At 52.4% G+C, this 17751-nt stretch overlaps 1 protein-coding gene across 2 annotated transcripts in view; it reads left to right on the top strand.

Moving 5' to 3' along the window:
• LOC149443508 (solute carrier family 15 member 2-like) overlaps nt 1-17751 on the top strand; it is an 84377-nt gene that overhangs the window by 16031 nt on the left and 50595 nt on the right. The window contains exons 2-8 of one of the 2 annotated variants that reach the window (XM_089655609.1): nt 1160-1215; nt 5896-5983; nt 9422-9563; nt 12777-12869; nt 12995-13094; nt 13761-13851; nt 16285-16362. In XM_089655609.1, coding sequence (XP_089511735.1) covers nt 1160-1215; nt 5896-5983; nt 9422-9563; nt 12777-12869; nt 12995-13094; nt 13761-13851; nt 16285-16362 — 648 coding nt within the window. Of the gene's footprint in view, nt 1-1116; nt 1216-5895; nt 5984-9421; nt 9564-12776; nt 12870-12994; nt 13095-13760; nt 13852-16284; nt 16363-17751 lie in introns of those variants that run through there. The other variant, XM_089655608.1, reaches the window with a different exon arrangement.

Raw genomic sequence — 17751 nt, 5'->3', positions numbered from 1 at the left:
ACAACCGCTGTGCCCATTATGAGGGGTTCCCACCATCCCTGTGCTGAGTTCCCGGGTCTGTACACCCACTGTGCCCATTATGAGGGGTTCTCACCATCCCTGTGCTGAGTTCCTGGGTCCGTACACCCGCTGTGCCCATTATGAGTTCCCACCATCCCTGTGATGAGTTCCCAGATCTGTACACCCGCTGTGCTCATTATGAGTTCCCACCATCCCTGTGCTGAGTTCCTCGGTCTGTACACCTGTGTGCCCATTATGAGGGGTTCCCACCATAGATCGCCATGGGCACCATTCATAGAGCACTTTTCATTTTCTCAATGAACGCAAAGAGTTCTCTGATTGGATGAGGTGGAGATCATGATGTCACCCCCTCCACCTCATCCAATCAGAGAAAAATCAATGTGCAGAAGTCGTTTTTTCTGTTAGTGATCTGTGATGAAGCTGAGTTTATTGTAACTTCTAATGCAAGCAATGTAAGAACCTAAAGGTGACGTGGTGTCAGCCTTTTGCAGTCCTTGTATAGCAGTGCTTAGACTAGGAGATAGAGAAGCAGCACAAGGAGCCAATCAGTTGTGCTGCCGTGCAAAGATCGTGCTAATAGGAGGAGAGAGCAGAGTGATGGAGAGGTGAGCTCACCGGTTTGCTGCATTTCCTGTCTAGTCATGGGGCGGGGGTGGGGCAAGACCTGTGCACGTTACTGAACTGCGGTTGAGCGAATTAGGTCTTATCCTCCATCCCGTTGTGTGTGGCAGAGTTGTGTAAATCTCAGGAATGGATGGACAGAAGTACAAATTCTTTGGCAGCCCCTATAGGCAGTGTATATTTCCCCGTATTTAGCTGTTTGACTGGAGTTCAGCTTTAAGCTGCTTCTCTATACTCTGCATCTGCATTTGTCCAGAGAATGCAGGCCGAAATCTGGAGACTTCATGCCTCGGGGTCACCCTGGGCCTTCCCCAGCCTGTCCAGGCGGGGGGAGGGGGGGTTTGCACGGTGGTCCTCTCTGATTGGTGTGTCAGGGAGGTTTGAAGTCCCGGGAGATGAACTGCACCCAGCAGGGATGGGAGGGAAGGAAGGCTGGAATAGGAGGAACACAGGGACTTCGGGGACTCTGGCATCATGTCAGGACTCAGAGATGACCCAAATTTCTTCTCCTCCTCAGGGTCCGGGATCAAGAAGTTCTTCAGCCGAGAGTCGTCACCGACCAAGAAAGTGCCGGTAAGTCATCCTGCAGTGCCTTAACCGTTTTCTTACCACAAACAAGGCAGAATTTCATCCAGATGTCCAGATTCTGAGCCGGAGAGGAACATCAGCCTGAGACCATGGGAGACCTGAGAGTCCAGAGAGGGACATCAGCCTGAGACCATGGGAGACCTGAGAGTCCGGGGAGGGACATCAGCCTGAGACCATGGGAGACCTGAGAGTCCGGGGAGGGACATCAGCCTGAGACCATGGGAGACCTGAGAGTCCGGAGAGGGACATCAGCCTGAGACCATGGGAGACCTGAGAGTCCGGGGAGGGACATCAGCCTGAGACCATGGGAGACCTGAGAGTCCAGGGAGGGACATCAGCCTGAGACCATGGGAGGCCTGAGAGTCCAGAGAGGGACATCAGCCTGAGACCATGGGAGACCTGAGAGTCCGGAGAGGGACATCAGCCTGAGACCATGGGAGACCTGAGAGTCCGGGGAGGGACATCAGCCTGAGACCATGGGAGACCTGAGAGTCCGGAGAGGGACATCAGCCTGAGACCATGGGAGACCTGAGAGTCCAGAGAGGGACATCAGCCTGAGACCATGGGAAACCTGAGAGTCCAGAGAGGGACATCAGCCTGAGACCATGGGAGACCTGAGAGTCTGGGGATGGACATCAGCCTGAGACCATGGGAGACCTGAGAGTCCGGGGAGGGACATCAGCCTGAGACCATGGGAGGCCTGAGAGTCCAGAGAGGGACATCAGCCTGAGACCATGGGAGACCTGAGAGTCCGGGGAGGGACATCAGCCTGAGACCATGGGAGACCTGAGAGTCCAGAGAGGGACATCAGCCTGAGACCATGGGAGACCTGAGAGTCCGGGGAGGGACATCAGCCTGAGACCATGGGAGACCTGAGAGTCCAGAGAGGGACATCAGCCTGAGACCATGGGAGACCTGAGAGTCCGGGGAGGGACATCAGCCTGAGACCATGGGAGACCTGAGAGTCCAGAGAGGGACATCAGCCTGAGACCATGGGAGACCTGAGAGTCCGGGGAGGGACATCAGCCTGAGACCATGGGAGACCTGTGAGTCCAGAGAGGGACATCAGCCTGAGACCATGGGAGACCTGAGAGTCCGGGGAGGGACATCAGCATGAGACCATGGGAGACCTGAGAGTCCGGGGAGGGACATCAGCCTGAGACCATGGGAGGCCTGAGAGTCCAGAGAGGGACATCAGCCTGAGACCATGGGAGACCTGAGAGTCCGGGGAGGGACATCAGCCTGAGACCATGGGAGACCTGAGAGTCCAGAGAGGGACATCAGCCTGAGACCATGGGAGACCTGAGAGTCCGGGGAGGGACATCAGCCTGAGACCATGGGAGACCTGAGAGTCCAGAGACGGACATCAGCCTGAGACCATGGGAGACCTAAGAGTCCAGAGAGGGACATCAGCCTGAGACCATGGGAGACCTGAGAGTCCGGAGAGGGACATCAGCCTGAGACCATGGGAGACCTGAGAGTCCGGAGCGGGACATCAGCCTGAGACCATGGGAGACCTGAGAGTCCAGGGAGGGACATCAGCCTGAGACCATGGGAGGCCTGAGAGTCCAGAGAGGGACATCAGCCTGAGACCATGGGAGACCTGAGAGTCCAGAGACAGACATCAGCCTGAGACCATGGGAGACCTGAGAGTCCGGGGAGGGACATCAGCCTGAGACCATGGGAGGCCTGAGAGTCCAGAGAGGGACATCAGCCTGAGATCATGGGAGACCTGAGAGTCCGGAGAGGGACATCAGCCTGAGACCATGGGAGACCTGAGAGTCCGGGGAGGGACATCAGCCTGAGACCATGGGAGACCTGAGAGTCCGGAGAGGGACATCAGCCTGAGACCATGGGAGACCTGAGAGTCCAGAGAGGGACATCAGCCTGAGACCATGGGAAACCTGAGAGTCCGGAGAGGGACATCAGCCTGAGACCATGGGAGACCTGAGAGTCTGGGGATGGACATCAGCCTGAGACCATGGGAGACCTGAGAGTCCGGGGAGGGACATCAGCCTGAGACCATGGGAGGCCTGAGAGTCCAGAGAGGGACATCAGCCTGAGACCATGGGAGACCTGAGAGTCCGGGGAGGGACATCAGCCTGAGACCATGGGAGACCTGAGAGTCCAGAGAGGGACATCAGCCTGAGACCATGGGAGACCTGAGAGTCCGGGGAGGGACATCAGCCTGAGACCATGGGAGACCTGAGAGTCCAGAGAGGGACATCAGCCTGAGACCATGGGAGACCTGAGAGTCCGGGGAGGGACATCAGCCTGAGACCATGGGAGACCTGAGAGTCCAGAGAGGGACATCAGCCTGAGACCATGGGAGACCTAAGAGTCCAGAGAGGGACATCAGCCTGAGACCATGGGAGACCTGAGAGTCCAGAGAGGGACATCAGCCTGAGACCATGGGAGACCTGAGAGTCCGGAGCGGGACATCAGCCTGAGACCATGGGAGACCTGAGAGTCCGGGGAGGGACATCAGCCTGAGACCATGGGAGACCTAAGAGTCCAGAGAGGGACATCAGCCTGAGACCATGGGAGACCTGAGAGTCCGGGGAGGGACATCAGCCTGAGACCATGGGAGACCTGAGAGTCCAGAGAGGGACATCAGCCTGAGACCATGGGAGACCTGAGAGTCCGGGGAGGGACATCAGCCTGAGACCATGGGAGACCTGAGAGTCCAGAGAGGGACATCAGCCTGAGACCATGGGAGACCTGAGAGTCCAGGGAGGGACATCAGCCTGAGACCATGGGAGACCTGAGATGATGTTAAGATTTCACAAAAGATTCTGGAAACAAACGCAGAGCGAGTAATATAAAGTACAGCCCAATGCAGGGAGTACTGCTCCACTATGCCTGTTACTCGGTGTAAAAATCGAATGTGTATTGTAACACCGAGAGACAGAATACAACAACAAATTCAGCAGAAATGCCTCTAACAAATGATGACGGATCTGCATGTTCATGAGGGAAAGAAGGATTTGATCCCCTATCATTCAGCAGGATTTCTGGCTCCCAGGTGTCTCTCATGCAGGTAACAAGCTGAGATTAGAAGCAGTCTCTTAAAGGGAGTGCTGCTAATCTCATTGTGTTACCTGTATAAAAGACACCTGTCCACAGGAGCAATGAATTTGTTGTTGTATTCTGTCTCTCGGTGTTACAATACACCGAACATTCGATTTTTAGACCGATCATTTCTTTGTGAGGGGCGAACATTCAACATCAGCCGGGGAGCAAATACGCATTTCCTTCACTGTATTACTATAGAGACTATATGGTACCAGTGGGAGGAATAGTGCCCCATCATTGGTGTCAGTGGGAGGAATAGTGCCCCATCACTGGTGTCAGTGGGAGGAATAGTGCCCCATCATTGGTATCAGTGGGAGGAATAGTGCTCCATCATTGGTGTCAGTGGGGGGAATAGTGCCCCATCATTGGTGTCAGTGGGAGGAATAGTGCCCCATCATTGGTGTCAGTGGGGGGAATAGTGCCCCATCATTGGTGTCAGTGGGAGGAATAGTGCCCCATCATTGGTGTCAGTGGGAGGAATAGTGCCCCATCATTGGTATCAGTGGGAGGAATAGTGCCCCATCATTGGTATCAGTGGGAGGAATAGTGTCCCATCATTGGTGTCAATGGGAGGAATGTTGCCCCATCATTGGTATCAGTGGGAGGAATAGTGCCCCATCATTGGTGTCAGTGGGAGGAATAGTGCCCCATCATTGGTATCAGTGAGAGGAATAGTGCCCCATCATTGTTGTCAGTGAGAGGAATAGTGCCCCATCATTGTTGTCAGTGAGAGGAATAGTGCCCCATCATTGGTGTCAGTGGGAGGAATAGTGCCCCATCATTGGTGTCAGTGGGAGGAATAGTGCCCCATCATTGGTGTCAGTGGGAGGAATAGTGGCCCATCATTGGTGTCAGTGGGAGGAATAGTGCCCCATCATTGGTATCAGTGGGAGGAATAGTGCCCCATCATTGGTGTCAGTGGGAGGAATAGTGCCCCATCACTGGTGTCAGTGGGAGGAATAGTGCCCCATCATTGGTGTCAGTGGGAGGAATAGTGCCCCATCATTCTTATCAGTGGGATGAATAGTGCCCCATCATTGGTGTCAGTGGAGAGATTAATACCCCATCATTGGTGTCAGTGGGAGGAATAGTGTCCCATCATTGGTGTCAGTGGGAGGAATAGTGTCCCATCATTGGTGTCAGTGGGAAGAATAGTGCCCCATCATTGGTGTCAGTGGGAAGAATAGTGCCCCATCATTGGTGTCAGTGGGAAGAATAGTGCCCCATCATTGGTGTCAGTGGGAAGAATAGTGCCCCATCATTGGTGTCAGTGGGAGGAATAGTGGCCCATCATTGGTGTCAGTGGAGGGAATAGTGCCCCATCATTGGTGTCAGTGGAGGGAATAGTGCCCCATCATTGGTGTCAGTGGAGGGAATAGTGCCCCATCATTGGTGTCAGTGGAAGGAATAGTGGGCCATCATTGGTGTCAGTGGAGGGAATAACACCCAATGATTGCTGTCAATGGTAACAACGGTGCCTCATAATTGGTGTCATAGGTCAATACTCCAAGGAGTACCTGTACCTATATTAGGCAATGCTTCCCAGCCTCCCCCCGATCCCCGCTCACTCTCGTGCGTTCTCTCCTGCAGCGAATATGTGGAACCAACTACCCGCTGAGTATTTTGTTCATCATCGTCAACGAGTTCTGCGAGAGGTTCTCCTTCTACGGGATGAAAGGTGAGGACTGATGACACCACTCACCTCTGATTGCTCACCTCTGCCGTGTAGATGTACAGACAGACGCGGTCCAAAGTACCGGGGGAGCGCCGGCGAAGCCGCAGTGAGCCCTGACCTTGGAGATCGCGGTATCTTTTATTGCTCTGATTGGCTGTGGCAGGGACGGGGCGGAGCCGCTAGAGGAGCTAATCACATACACAGCAGATGGTTGTCAGATCCAGCAGAACAGGAATAGAAATATTGAAATCCTTTATTACAATCTGCCCAAAGGCGCTCCTTGGATGACGCAAATCAAACAATCGGGCCGTAATCCTATCCAATGTAAAAAGGTGAAAGGTTTTATGAATGAACACAGTGTGTGATCGGTACTGATCACTCGTTGTGTTCATTCAGGAAAGGAGGGGGCTGGTAAATGTGACATCCTTTACCACTAGTACTCCTGTACGGGGCCCAGGTCAGAAGGGGGGCCCAGGCAGCTGGGTGAATTGGATGTGGGCTGGGAGGGTGCTCGGCACAGTGGGGGGCAATTACTGGAACCGATCGGTACCGATCACTCGTTGTGTTCATTCAGGAAAGGAGGGGGCTGGTAAATGTGACATATTTTACCACCAGCCCTCTTGTACGGGGCCCAGGCCAGAAGGGGGGTCCAGGCAGCTGGGTAAATTGGATGTGGGCAGGGAGGGTGCTCAGCAAAGTGGCGGGGCAGTTACCGGAACCGATCACTTGTTGTGTTCATTCAGGAAAGGAAGGGGCTGGTAAATGTGACATATTTTTCCACCAGTCCTCCTATACAGGGCCCAGGCCAGAAGGGGGGTCCAGGCAGCTGGGTGAATTGGATGTGGGCAGGGAGGGTGGTCGGCAAAGTGTGGGGGGCAATTGCTGGAACCGATCACTCGTTGTGTTCATTCAGGAAAGGAGGGGGCTGGTAAATGTGATGTATTTTACCGGACCCTTCCCCCGACACCATCCTGAAGGATCCTATTGTGTGCTTTCAGCTGCCGGTGGGGAGGAGAGGAGGGAAATCGGCAGTTCTGCAGGGGTGGGGTCACACGGGGGACCTGTATGGTGCACAGGGGGGTGATGGGTGAGGCGGGGGGGCAATTACAGAGAATGATCCCCTGTATAGTTCTCTCTGCAGCAGATGAAAGCCAGCTGGAGGGGGGGGGGGGGACAGGTCAGCTTTCAGCTGCTGCTATGAGACCCATACAGGGGATAGGTCCCAGTAATTGCCCCCCTGCCTCACCCATCACCCTGCCTGTGCACCGTATGTTTCCTCCTGCTGCCCAGGCACCCTTGTGTGCCCCCCCACCCCACCCCCACAGTGCTGCCAGCTTCCCTCATCTCCTTCCCACCGGAAGCACACAATAGGATCTTTCAGAATGGAGAGTGGGGGAAGGGTCCGGTAAATATGAATGAACACAATGAGTGATCGGTACCGATCGGTTCCAGTAATTGCCCCCCCCCCACTGTGCCGAGCATCCTCCCTGCCCACATCCAATTCACACAGATTCCTGGGCCCCCCTGCTGGCCTGGGCCCCGTACAGGAGGACTGGTGGTACCCCCTTATCCATGGCCCTGGTGCTTGGAAGGACCCTCCCCATCTCCCGCCATCACCTGCCATGGTTCCTGGGCTCCCATTTCTCCAGTAAGAGGTCAGGACGACTCCCTGCAGAGGAGATGGAGGAAAATCTTTTCCTTTGTGACGATCGAAGACACAGCCCATGTAATCCTAAGGAGAGCTGTACTCCAGGTGACTCCGGGAGTCCTGTTGCTCGTGTCTCTCAATGATTGGGGTCTCGGGGTGCATGCACAGCATGAAGAGGACGCTCCTGGAAGGAAAGCCGTGCACCTCCAGGCAGGGATGTACTGTGAAGAGTGCCAGATAAGGGACAGAGGTAAGTACTGGGGGTGGGGCTTGCCTTAAAGGGCACCTCCTACCACAGGTACACGCGTGCTCCAGAATTCACATCTATGTGTGAGGACATGACTGTTGTGTTATTTTCGTGATTTACCTTTTTTTGGAGTTCTGGCAACATTTGCTCCCGATTCCAAACTGAGGCCATTCTCCAGAATGACGTCCTCATGTCATAGGTAATATGAGGGTATGTGGGGTGGGGCCAGGGACAGTCAGGCTGGGGAGGAAAAAGCTAGATGGTGCTGGATGTCCTCCAGTCAGGGAATGGGGCGGAGCTCTATCTGAGTTGTTGCTGCTTCTAATGCACATTGTGAGAAGCTCCCAGTGTGCAGTGACATCAGAGGAAGTAATTCAGTCCAGGAGAGGAGCCGGTACACCTGTGCAAGACTGAAGGGGAGGAGCCTGTACACCTGTGCACGACTGAAGGGGAGGAGCCTGTACACCTGTGGAAGACTGAAGGGGAGAAGCTGGTACACCTGTGCAAGACTGAAGGGGAGGAGCAAATACACCTGAGCAAGACTGGAGGGGAGGAGCCGATACACCTGTGCAAGACTGAAGGGGAGGAGCCAGTACACCTGTGCAAGACTGAAGGGGAGAAGCCGGTACATCTGTGCAAGACTGAAGGGGAGAAGATGGTACACCTGTGCAAGACTGAAGGGGAGGAGCCGGTACACCTGTGCAAGACTGAAGGGGAGGAGCCAGTACACCTGTGCAAGACTGAAGGGGAGGAGCCGGTACACCTGTGCAAGACTGAAGGGGAGAAGATGGTACACCTGTGCAAGACTGAAGGGGAGGAGCCGGTACACCTGTGCAAGACTGAAGGGGAGGAGCCAGTACACCTGTGCAAGACTGAAGGGGAGGAGCCGGTACACCTGTGCAAGACTGAAGGGGAGGAGCCGGTACACCTGTACAAGACTGAAGGGAAGGAGCCAGGACACCTGTGCAAGACTGAAGGGGAGGAGCCGGTACACCTGTGCAAGACTGAAGGGGCAGAGCCGGTACACCTGTACAAGACTGAAGGGAAGGAGCCGGTACACCTGTACAAGACTGAAGGGGCAGAGCCGGTACACCTGTGCAAGACTGAAGGGGAGGAGCCGGTACACCTGTGCAAGACTGAAGGGGAGGAGCCGGTACACCTGTGCAAGACTGGAGGGGAGGAGCAGGTACACCTGTGCAAGACTGGAGGGGAGGAGCAGGTACACCTGTGCAAGACTGGAGGGGAAGAGCCGGTACACCTGTGCAAGACTGAGGGGAGGAGCCGATACACCTGTGCAAGACTGAAGGGGAGGAGCCAGTACACATTTGCAAGACTGGAGGCGAGGAGCCGGTACACCTGTGCAATACTTCAGTCTCCTTCAGTCTTGCACAGTTGTAGCGATTCCTTCCCCAATGAGATAGTCAGGCTGATTTGCAGTCTGACATGTTTCAGGCACTGGGGGCTAGATTTTGACGTTAAATATACCTATTATTCATTATGACAGGTACCTCCCTGTAAGTAATAATACACATTGTTTGCTTTACAGCTGTCCTGACTCTCTACTTTGTGAACTACCTGCACTGGGACCGGAACCGCTCCACCACCATCTACCATGCCTTCTCCGGGCTCTGCTACTTCACCCCACTCATCGGAGCCCCCATCGCTGATGCCTGGTTGGGCAAATTCAAGTGAGTTCCATGGTGTTTTCTCTCTCCAATCCTTTTGCCCTCCAGAAGACTGACCCCCCCGACCAGGCAATTATTTGCCATACGGCACTGCACTATATTAACTGATCATTGAGCGGTCATGCAACGCTGCACCCAAATTAAATTTCTATCACTTTTTTCCACACAGATAGAGCGTTCTTTCGGAGGTATTTGATCGTCACTGTTTTTTTTTGTTTTTTTTTAACTGTAAATGAAAAAAGGCTGAAAATTTTAAAACTTTTTTTTTTACTTTTCGCTATAAAACATCCAATTTAAAAAAATCTAAATAAATTTAGGCCAAAATCTATTCCGCTACATGTCTTTGGTAGAAAAAAAATTCCAATAGGTGTATATTTATTTGTTTAAGTGAAAGTTGGCGGGATATATGCTGGAATTTTTTTTTTCTTTCATCCTAGTAATGGCAGCAATCAGCAACATATAGTGGGATGGTGAAAGTGCGGCGGGCATTCTGACACTAACTGACACTTGGTGGGAACTGATTAACTGCTACTGACATCTCCGGTGACACCAATACAGTGATCAGTGCTAATAAATGTAATAAATCTAATGACACTGGGCAGGAAGGGGTTAATATCAGGGGCGATCAAAGGGTTAACTGCGTGTTAGGTAGCGATTACACTGTGTATTGTCCCCACTGACGGGAGAGAGATCTGTGTGTTGCTTACACTCACAGATCTCTCTCCTGTCAGCTGCTCCCCCTGATCACCGATACCACCGAGTCTCGGTCATAAATCGCTGGCAGTGACCCAGTGATTGACACCAACAGGAGCCAATGGCAGCGTGGGTAGGATGGCGTATGTGCGCCCCCTATCTGGAAATGTAAAATCACATATATATATGCGATTTTGTGGAAAGCGGCCGCTCTACAGCAGTAAAACTACTAGAGGGCGGCCGACAAGTGGGAATGATTCTCTACACACACTGCTCAAAAAAATGGAAGGAAGACTCTGACAACCCATCAGATCTCAATGGGGAGGAATCTCCAGCTGGATCTCTATACTGACATGGACGGGGGATGGGTGAGGAACATACGTACGCCCCATCGTTGGATGGAAACGATCGACCTACAGAGGACTGAATTCAAAGACACCCCGAAAATCAAAGTGAAGAAATGATGCAGCAGGCGAGTCCATGTTGGTGAAATGTCATTGCAGCAACTCAGAATGGCCCTCAGTAGTCTGTGTGGCCCCCACGTGCTTGTATGCATACCTGACAACGCCGGGGGGGCTCCTAATAAGACCACGGATGGTGTCCTGGGGGATTTCCTCCCAGATCTGGACCATCACTGAGCTCCTGGACAGTCTGAGGTGCAACCTGGCGGAGTCGGATAGACCGATACATGACATCCCAGAGGGGTTCTACTGGATTTAGGTCAGGCGAGCGTGGGGGCCATTCAATGGTATCAATTCCTTCATCCTCCAGGAACTGCCTACATACTCTCCCCACATGAGGCCGGGCATTGTCTGCACCAGGAGGAACCCAGGACCCCCTGCACCAGGAGGAACCCAGGACCCACTGCACCAAGAGGAACCCAGGACCCCCTGCACCAAGAGGAACCCAGGACACCCTGCACCAGGAGGAACCCAGGACCCACCGCAGCAGGAGGAACCCAGAACCCACTGCACCAGGAGGAACCCAGCACACACTGCACCAGGAGGAACCCAGGACACACTGCACCAGGAGGAACCCAGGACCTACTGCACCAGTGTAGGGTCTGACAATGAGTCCAAGGATTTCATCCCCATACCTAATGGCAGTCAGGGGGCCATTGTCTAGCCTGTAGAGGTCTGTGTGTCCCTCCATGGAGATGCCTCCCCAGACCATCACTGACCCACCACCAGAACAGTCATGCTGAACCATGTTACAGGCAGCAGAACGTTCTCCACGGCTTCTCCAGACCCTTTCACGTCTGTCACATGTGCTCAGGGGGAACCTGCTCTCATCTGTGAAAAGCACAGGGTGCCAGTGGTGGACCTGCCAATTCTGGGGTTCAATGGCAAATGCCAATCTAGCTCTATGGTGCCGGGCAGTGAGCACAGGGCCCACTAGAGGACATCGGGCCCGCAGGCCACCCTCATGAAGTCTGTTTCTGATTGTTTGGTCAGAGACATTCACACCAGTGGCCTGCTGGAGGTCATTTTGTAGGGCTCTGGCAGGGCTCATCCTGTTCCTCCTTGCACAAAGGAGCAGATACCGGTCCTGCTGATGGGTTAGGGATCTTCTACGGCCCTGTCCAGCTCTCCTAGAGGAACCGCCTGTCTCCTGGAATCTCCTCCATGCTCTCGTCTCCTGGAATCTCCTCCATGCTCTTGTCTCCTGGAATATCCTCCATGCTCTTGTCTCCTGGAATCTCCTCCATGCTCTTGTCTCCGGGAATCTCCTTCATGCTCTTGTCTCCTGGAATCTCCTCCGTGCTCTTGTCTCCTGGAATCTCCTCCATGTTCTTGTCTCCCGGAATCTCCTCCATGTTCTTGAGACTGTGCTGGGAGACACAGCAAACCTTCTGCCAATGACACGTATTGAGGTGCCATCCTGGAGGAGTCGGACTGCCTGTGCAACCTCTGTAGGGTCCAGGTATGGCCTCATGCTACCAGTAGTGACACTGACCCTAGCCAAATGAAAAACTAGTGAAAAACAGTCAGAAAAGATGAGTAGGGAAAAAATGTGACCTGTAAAACCATTCCTGTTTTGGGGGTTGTCTCATTGTTGCCCATCTAGTGCACCTGTTGTTCATTTCATTAACACCAAAGAAGCTGAAACTGATGAACAAACCCCTCTGCGACTTACCTGACCAGATCCATATCCCAGGAGGTTCATGGACTTGATGCTGGACTTGGATTACAAAGTCTTCCTTTCATTTTTTTGAGCATTGTTAGTCTTTTGGTTTATATCATTTTTTTTGTATCTTTTGATTCTTTGTTGATTATATTAGTGGAGAGTTCACTGGGGTTTAGCGAAGAATTCTTCTACCTCCGGCTTGTGTCCTGGCATGGGGTGAAGAACATCGGAGGGATGAGGGATGGAGCGTCTCCTGCTCCGGGTGATCTGGTCATCTTCATATTCATGTATAAATCGCAGCAGTGCCCATTGTGAAGTCTATGGGGGGGGGGGATCCTATTGTGGATACATTGTGCGATCGCCGCACCTCATTACAACTCTTCTCTCTTCCCGCAGCACCATCTTTTGGCTGTCCATTTTGTACGTGTTCGGTCACGTGATCAAGTCCGTGGGCGCCATCCCGGACGTGGGAGGCACTGAGCTGCATGTGTAAGTAGGACAGCCCCCCAAAACACCATCATGACTTTGGTCAACGTACATGAGAAACGAAGCGTCCCCTGTATACAAGAGCAGGACCCCTTAATACATAACGTCTGTCTCCGCCTCTTTTTCAGGGTTCTGTCCATGATTGGTCTGGCCTGCATCGCCTTCGGCACCGGCGGTATCAAGCCCTGCGTCTCGGCCTTCGGGGGTGACCAGTTCGATGAAGAACATGTAAGATATTTTTTATGTCTTTGGAAAGGCGAGAGATGCTCAGAAATGTCCAGAAACACACAGGTTGCGTTTTGTAAGGGGTCGGTCCACCAGAAGGTGGTAATTCAGTTCTAGGTGGGGTCTGCTGAACGGAACGAGCGCTAGAGCCCACGGCCGGTCACAGGGGCTGATTTACTAAAACTGGAGGGTGCAAAATCTGGATTCAGACCAATCAGCTTCCTGGTTTAAGTGCCCAGTCGTACCACAATTTTAAGACTTGACATGTTTGGTATCTATTTACTCGACGCAACCCCATTTATAAATCAAACAAAAAATTTAAAAATAGGTGTAATATTTGTGTGTTTGAACTGAAATTCATTTAATTTTTTTAATATTTTATTTTATGCTACAGTGGCGCAAATATTGTGCAATATAAAAATTACAACTGCTATCGTTTTATTCTCCAGGGCCTCTGCTTTCAGGAAGTAGATAATATTTGAGGGGTTTTAAGTAGATTTATGGCCAAAAAAAGTAGATTTTTATGTGTGTGCAAAGAATGAATAAAATTGCTCTAGAGCCAAATTGGTTAATTTTCACATCTCAGTGGAGCTGAAAATAACTCACTTTTTGGAAAATGTCCCGATGTGTCACTCAATTGAGGATTTTCTTTTTTTTGGTCTTCTTCAGGTAAAAGAGAGAGGAAAATTCTTCTCCATCTTCTATATGTCCATCAATGCCGGAAGTCTCATCTCCACCTTCGTGACGCCGATTCTCCGAGGTCAGATATTTTTATCCCCCTCCAGTCCAGCTCAACACTTGCAGGGCCGGTGATAGACTACTTTGCGCCCTAGGCAAGACCAGCTACCTGCCCCCCTCTCCCCCCCCAAAAAAAAAAAACTTCTCCTGCAGTTCTACTTCACCCCTCCTAGCGCACATCCTCCTTTCCCTCAAATTTTCCTCCCAAGCACAAATCCTTTCCCACAAATCCCCCCTCCTATCATAAATCCCCCTACTGCTGTCTCCAAGCAGAACCCCCTCCAAATTACCCTTCCCAGCACAAATTCCTCCTCCTAGCACAACCCCTCCCAAACCCCCCCTCTAGCACAATCCTCCCGCCCCCCCCCAATCCCTCCTCCTAACCAAATCCTCCCCCAGTCCCCCTCCTAACACAATTCCCCCTCAATCCCTTCTCCCAGAACAAATGTATCTGTTTATGGTACTTATTTAGGACTGTCAGTTTACACAGCGCTATATATATCAGCTATATTGCCCCGCCGTATCGGGCCGCCGGACTTTCCCCGCACATGACCTTTAATGGCCCCCCAGTCTTAGTCCGTAGGGTTCAATATTGGGCCGCCTGCCTTTCCCCGCACATGACCTTTAATGGCCCCCCAGTCTTAGTCCGTAGGGTTCAATATTTGGCCGCCGGCCTTCCCACGCACATGGCCTTTAATGGCCTCCCAGTCTTAGTCCGTAGGGTTCAATATTGAGTTGGCCCCGCCCTTTCCACTCACATGACCTTTAATGGCCTCCCAGTCTTAGTCCGTAGGGTTCAATATTGAGTTGGCCCCGCCCTTTCCACTCACATGACCTTTAATGGCCTCCCAGTCTTAGTCTGTAGGGTTCAATATTGAGTTGGCCCCGCCCTTTGCTGCTATAACAGCTTCAACTCTTCTGGGAAGGCCGTCCACAAGGTTTAGGAGGGTGTCTATGGGAAGGTTGGACCATTCTTCCAGAAGCACATTTGTCAGGTCAGGCACTGATGTCGGGGGAGGAGGCCTGGCTCACAGTCTCCGCTCTAATTCATCCCAAAGGTGTTCTATGGGGTTGAGGTCAGGACTCTGTGCAGGACAGTCAAGTTCCTCCACCCCAAACTGGCTCCTCCATGTCTTTATGGACCTTGCTTTGTGCACTGGTGGGCAGTCATGTTGGAACAGGAAGGGGCCATCCCCAAACTCTTCCCACAAAGTTGGGAGCAGGAAATTGTTCAAAATGTCACCTTAAGAGTCCCCTTCACTGGAAATAGGGGGCCAAGCCCAACCCCCGAAAAACAACCCCACACCATAATCCCCCCTCCACCAAACTTTACACTTTCGAACCAGCAACCCTAGTGCTGCTAGGCTAACCGCTTAGCCACTGTACTCCTCCCAATCCCCTCTCCCAGCAGAAATCCCCCCCCCAAAATTCCCCCTCCTAGCGCAAATTAGGAAAGAGAAAAATTCCCCCCCATCCCCCCTCCTAGTACAAATTCCCACTGGATTCCCCTCCTAACACAAATACTGCCCCTCCAGTCCCCATTCCCCCTCCTAGCACAAATTCCCTCCCCAACCTCCCCTCCTAGCACAAATCCCCCTCCCAGCACCAATCCTCTTCCTTCAATCTCCTAAATCCCTCCTCTAGTTAACCCACCTCTCCCCCCCCCTGCCAAAACCTCCCTCCTACTTCTAGCACATATCCCCCCCCCCTAATCCTGATCATCTCCATTACCCTTCCCAGCACAAATATTCCCCATCCCCCCTCCTAACAAAAATCCTCCCCCCACCCAGCACAAATCCCCCTCCCAGCACCAATCCTCTTCCTTCAATCTCCTAAATCCCTCCTCTAGCTAACCCACCTCCCCCCTCCCCCCAGACCTCCCTCCTACTCCTAGCACATATCCCCCCCACCCCCTCATCCCGATCATCTCCATTACCCTTCCCAGCACAAATATTCCCCACCCCCCCTCCTAGTACAAATTCCCACCAGATCCCCCTCCTAACACAAATACTCCCCCTCCCACCCCTGTTCCCCCTCCTAGTACAAATCCCCCCCTCCTATCACAAATCCCCCTCCCAGCACCAATCCTCTTCCTTCAAACTCCTAAATCCCTCCTCTAGCTAACCTAGCTCTCCCCCCCCCCCAAACCTCCCTCCTACCCCTAGCACATATTCCCCCCCCCTCATCCCGATCATCATCCCCCCCCCCGCACACGAAATGTGTGAACGCGCTCCGGGGAACATTGCCATACCTGCACACGCGTCCCCCTGTGACCGGTCTCTTTTCTCTCCCAGAGGGGACAGATTTATAAAGCGCCAATGATTGGCGCGCCGCGTTGATCAATCCATTCACCGCCATTAGATCAATATGTGTCTTTCTCTTCTTTCAATGAGCCATCAGGGCTAAAGCCGTAGCAGACGTGGCCGCTCACGTGGCCTCTCCCCGTGTCTTGCAGGAGACGTCCAGTGCTTCGGGACGGATTGCTATGCTTTGGCGTTCGGCGTTCCGGCTGCTTTGATGTTTGTTGCGCTGAGTAAGTAAACCGTTTTATTGGCAATTTTTTTTTTTGTATTATGTAACATGTTGAGAACAAAATCACCAGAAGGACCCTGGAAATAATAACCAAACATTGTAACCGATTTATTGGTGGAGAACATCGATTGAAAGATAAAAAGTGTCCTTGGCCCCGCCCCTTTCATTCATTGGATTTCAGGTTCTTGTGGGGGGGGGAGTAGGCCTTCGAATCATGGAGACTCAGGATCACATGTGGGCGTTGCTTATGCAAATACAGCCCGCATAGGAAATGCCCACTCCTCCAGACTGACACCCACCCATCAAGGCATTTTTATATTTGCATAACTCCTCCCAAGAGCCAGCCCACTGCTTACATCAGGCTTTTGAGAGGAGTAGGTGGGGTGCTGTGACTTTTTCAGGTGGCTATGTACAGCACCTGCCGGCCCCTCCCACCAGCTATGATCTGCCTACATTGCATAGAGATGCACAGAAACCCATCACTCTATTGGCCCCTCCCACCAGCCATGATCTGCCTGCATTGCATAGAGGTACACAGAGACCTAGATATCACTGGGTCTAAAATAAGGTATGTAATGAAAATGGAAAGAATTTCTTTAAGAATGCCAAAAAAGAGGCTGATTAACCCCAGTTGTGATGAATCAAAGCACAGCCGGGGCGGCAGGCAGGCTCATGAGCGCCCCCTGCCCAGGCACACGGATCACCTACCAGATATGTGATCCATCTCAGAACAGCTGCTTTGCTGCCATACAAGTACACAGTGCGGTCGGCGAGGGGTTAAAGTATATCAGGAGACCTTTTTTCTATGTTTTGGGAAGAAATCAACCCTCTGTTAAGTTTTTTCGGCTTTCTTTGCCCCCACTGGGGGGATTCACCCTCTCTAGGGCAGAAAGTGATGGGAAAATCGAAACATTTTGAGTTGTCACTAGAACAGGAAGACAGAGGAAATCTTCCAATGGGGACACCTGAGTAAAACAGGAAGTGAAGGGAAATCTGTGTCAGGGGTTTATTCATTCACCCAAAACGGGAAAAAAGGTTGGGCTTTAGATACGTATGGGATGCCATCACTGATCTCTCATTCTGAAAATGCCAGTTTGCCTGGCTGTCAGGCTGATCCTGTGCGGCATCTCTATCACTGGCCCCTCAGACCAACATCCGGAGTATTGCAGAGATTTTTGTCTGTTTTTCTCTCTCATCATCAGATCAGTCAGTTTGATTCATAAATAAATCACAGAGACGTACTCTTTATTCTGGAAATGTGCTTGGCCCCGGGGCCCCTCTGGTGTGTGGAGCTGACCCCTCCCCCCCTCAGATCTGATGACACGCCATGCGGGACGTGAATGACTCTCATCCTGTAGACCAGGGGTCTCCAAACTTTTCAAACATAGGG

The sequence above is a fragment of the Staurois parvus genome, unplaced genomic scaffold (assembly GCF_062004578.1).
Source record: "Staurois parvus isolate SC_StPar_1 unplaced genomic scaffold, SC_StPar_1.0 ptg000855l, whole genome shotgun sequence".
In the NCBI taxonomy this organism is placed as follows: domain Eukaryota; kingdom Metazoa; phylum Chordata; class Amphibia; order Anura; family Ranidae; genus Staurois; species Staurois parvus.
Note: the sequence above shows the minus strand (reverse complement) of the source record. Positions and strands in the feature narration are given on the sequence as shown.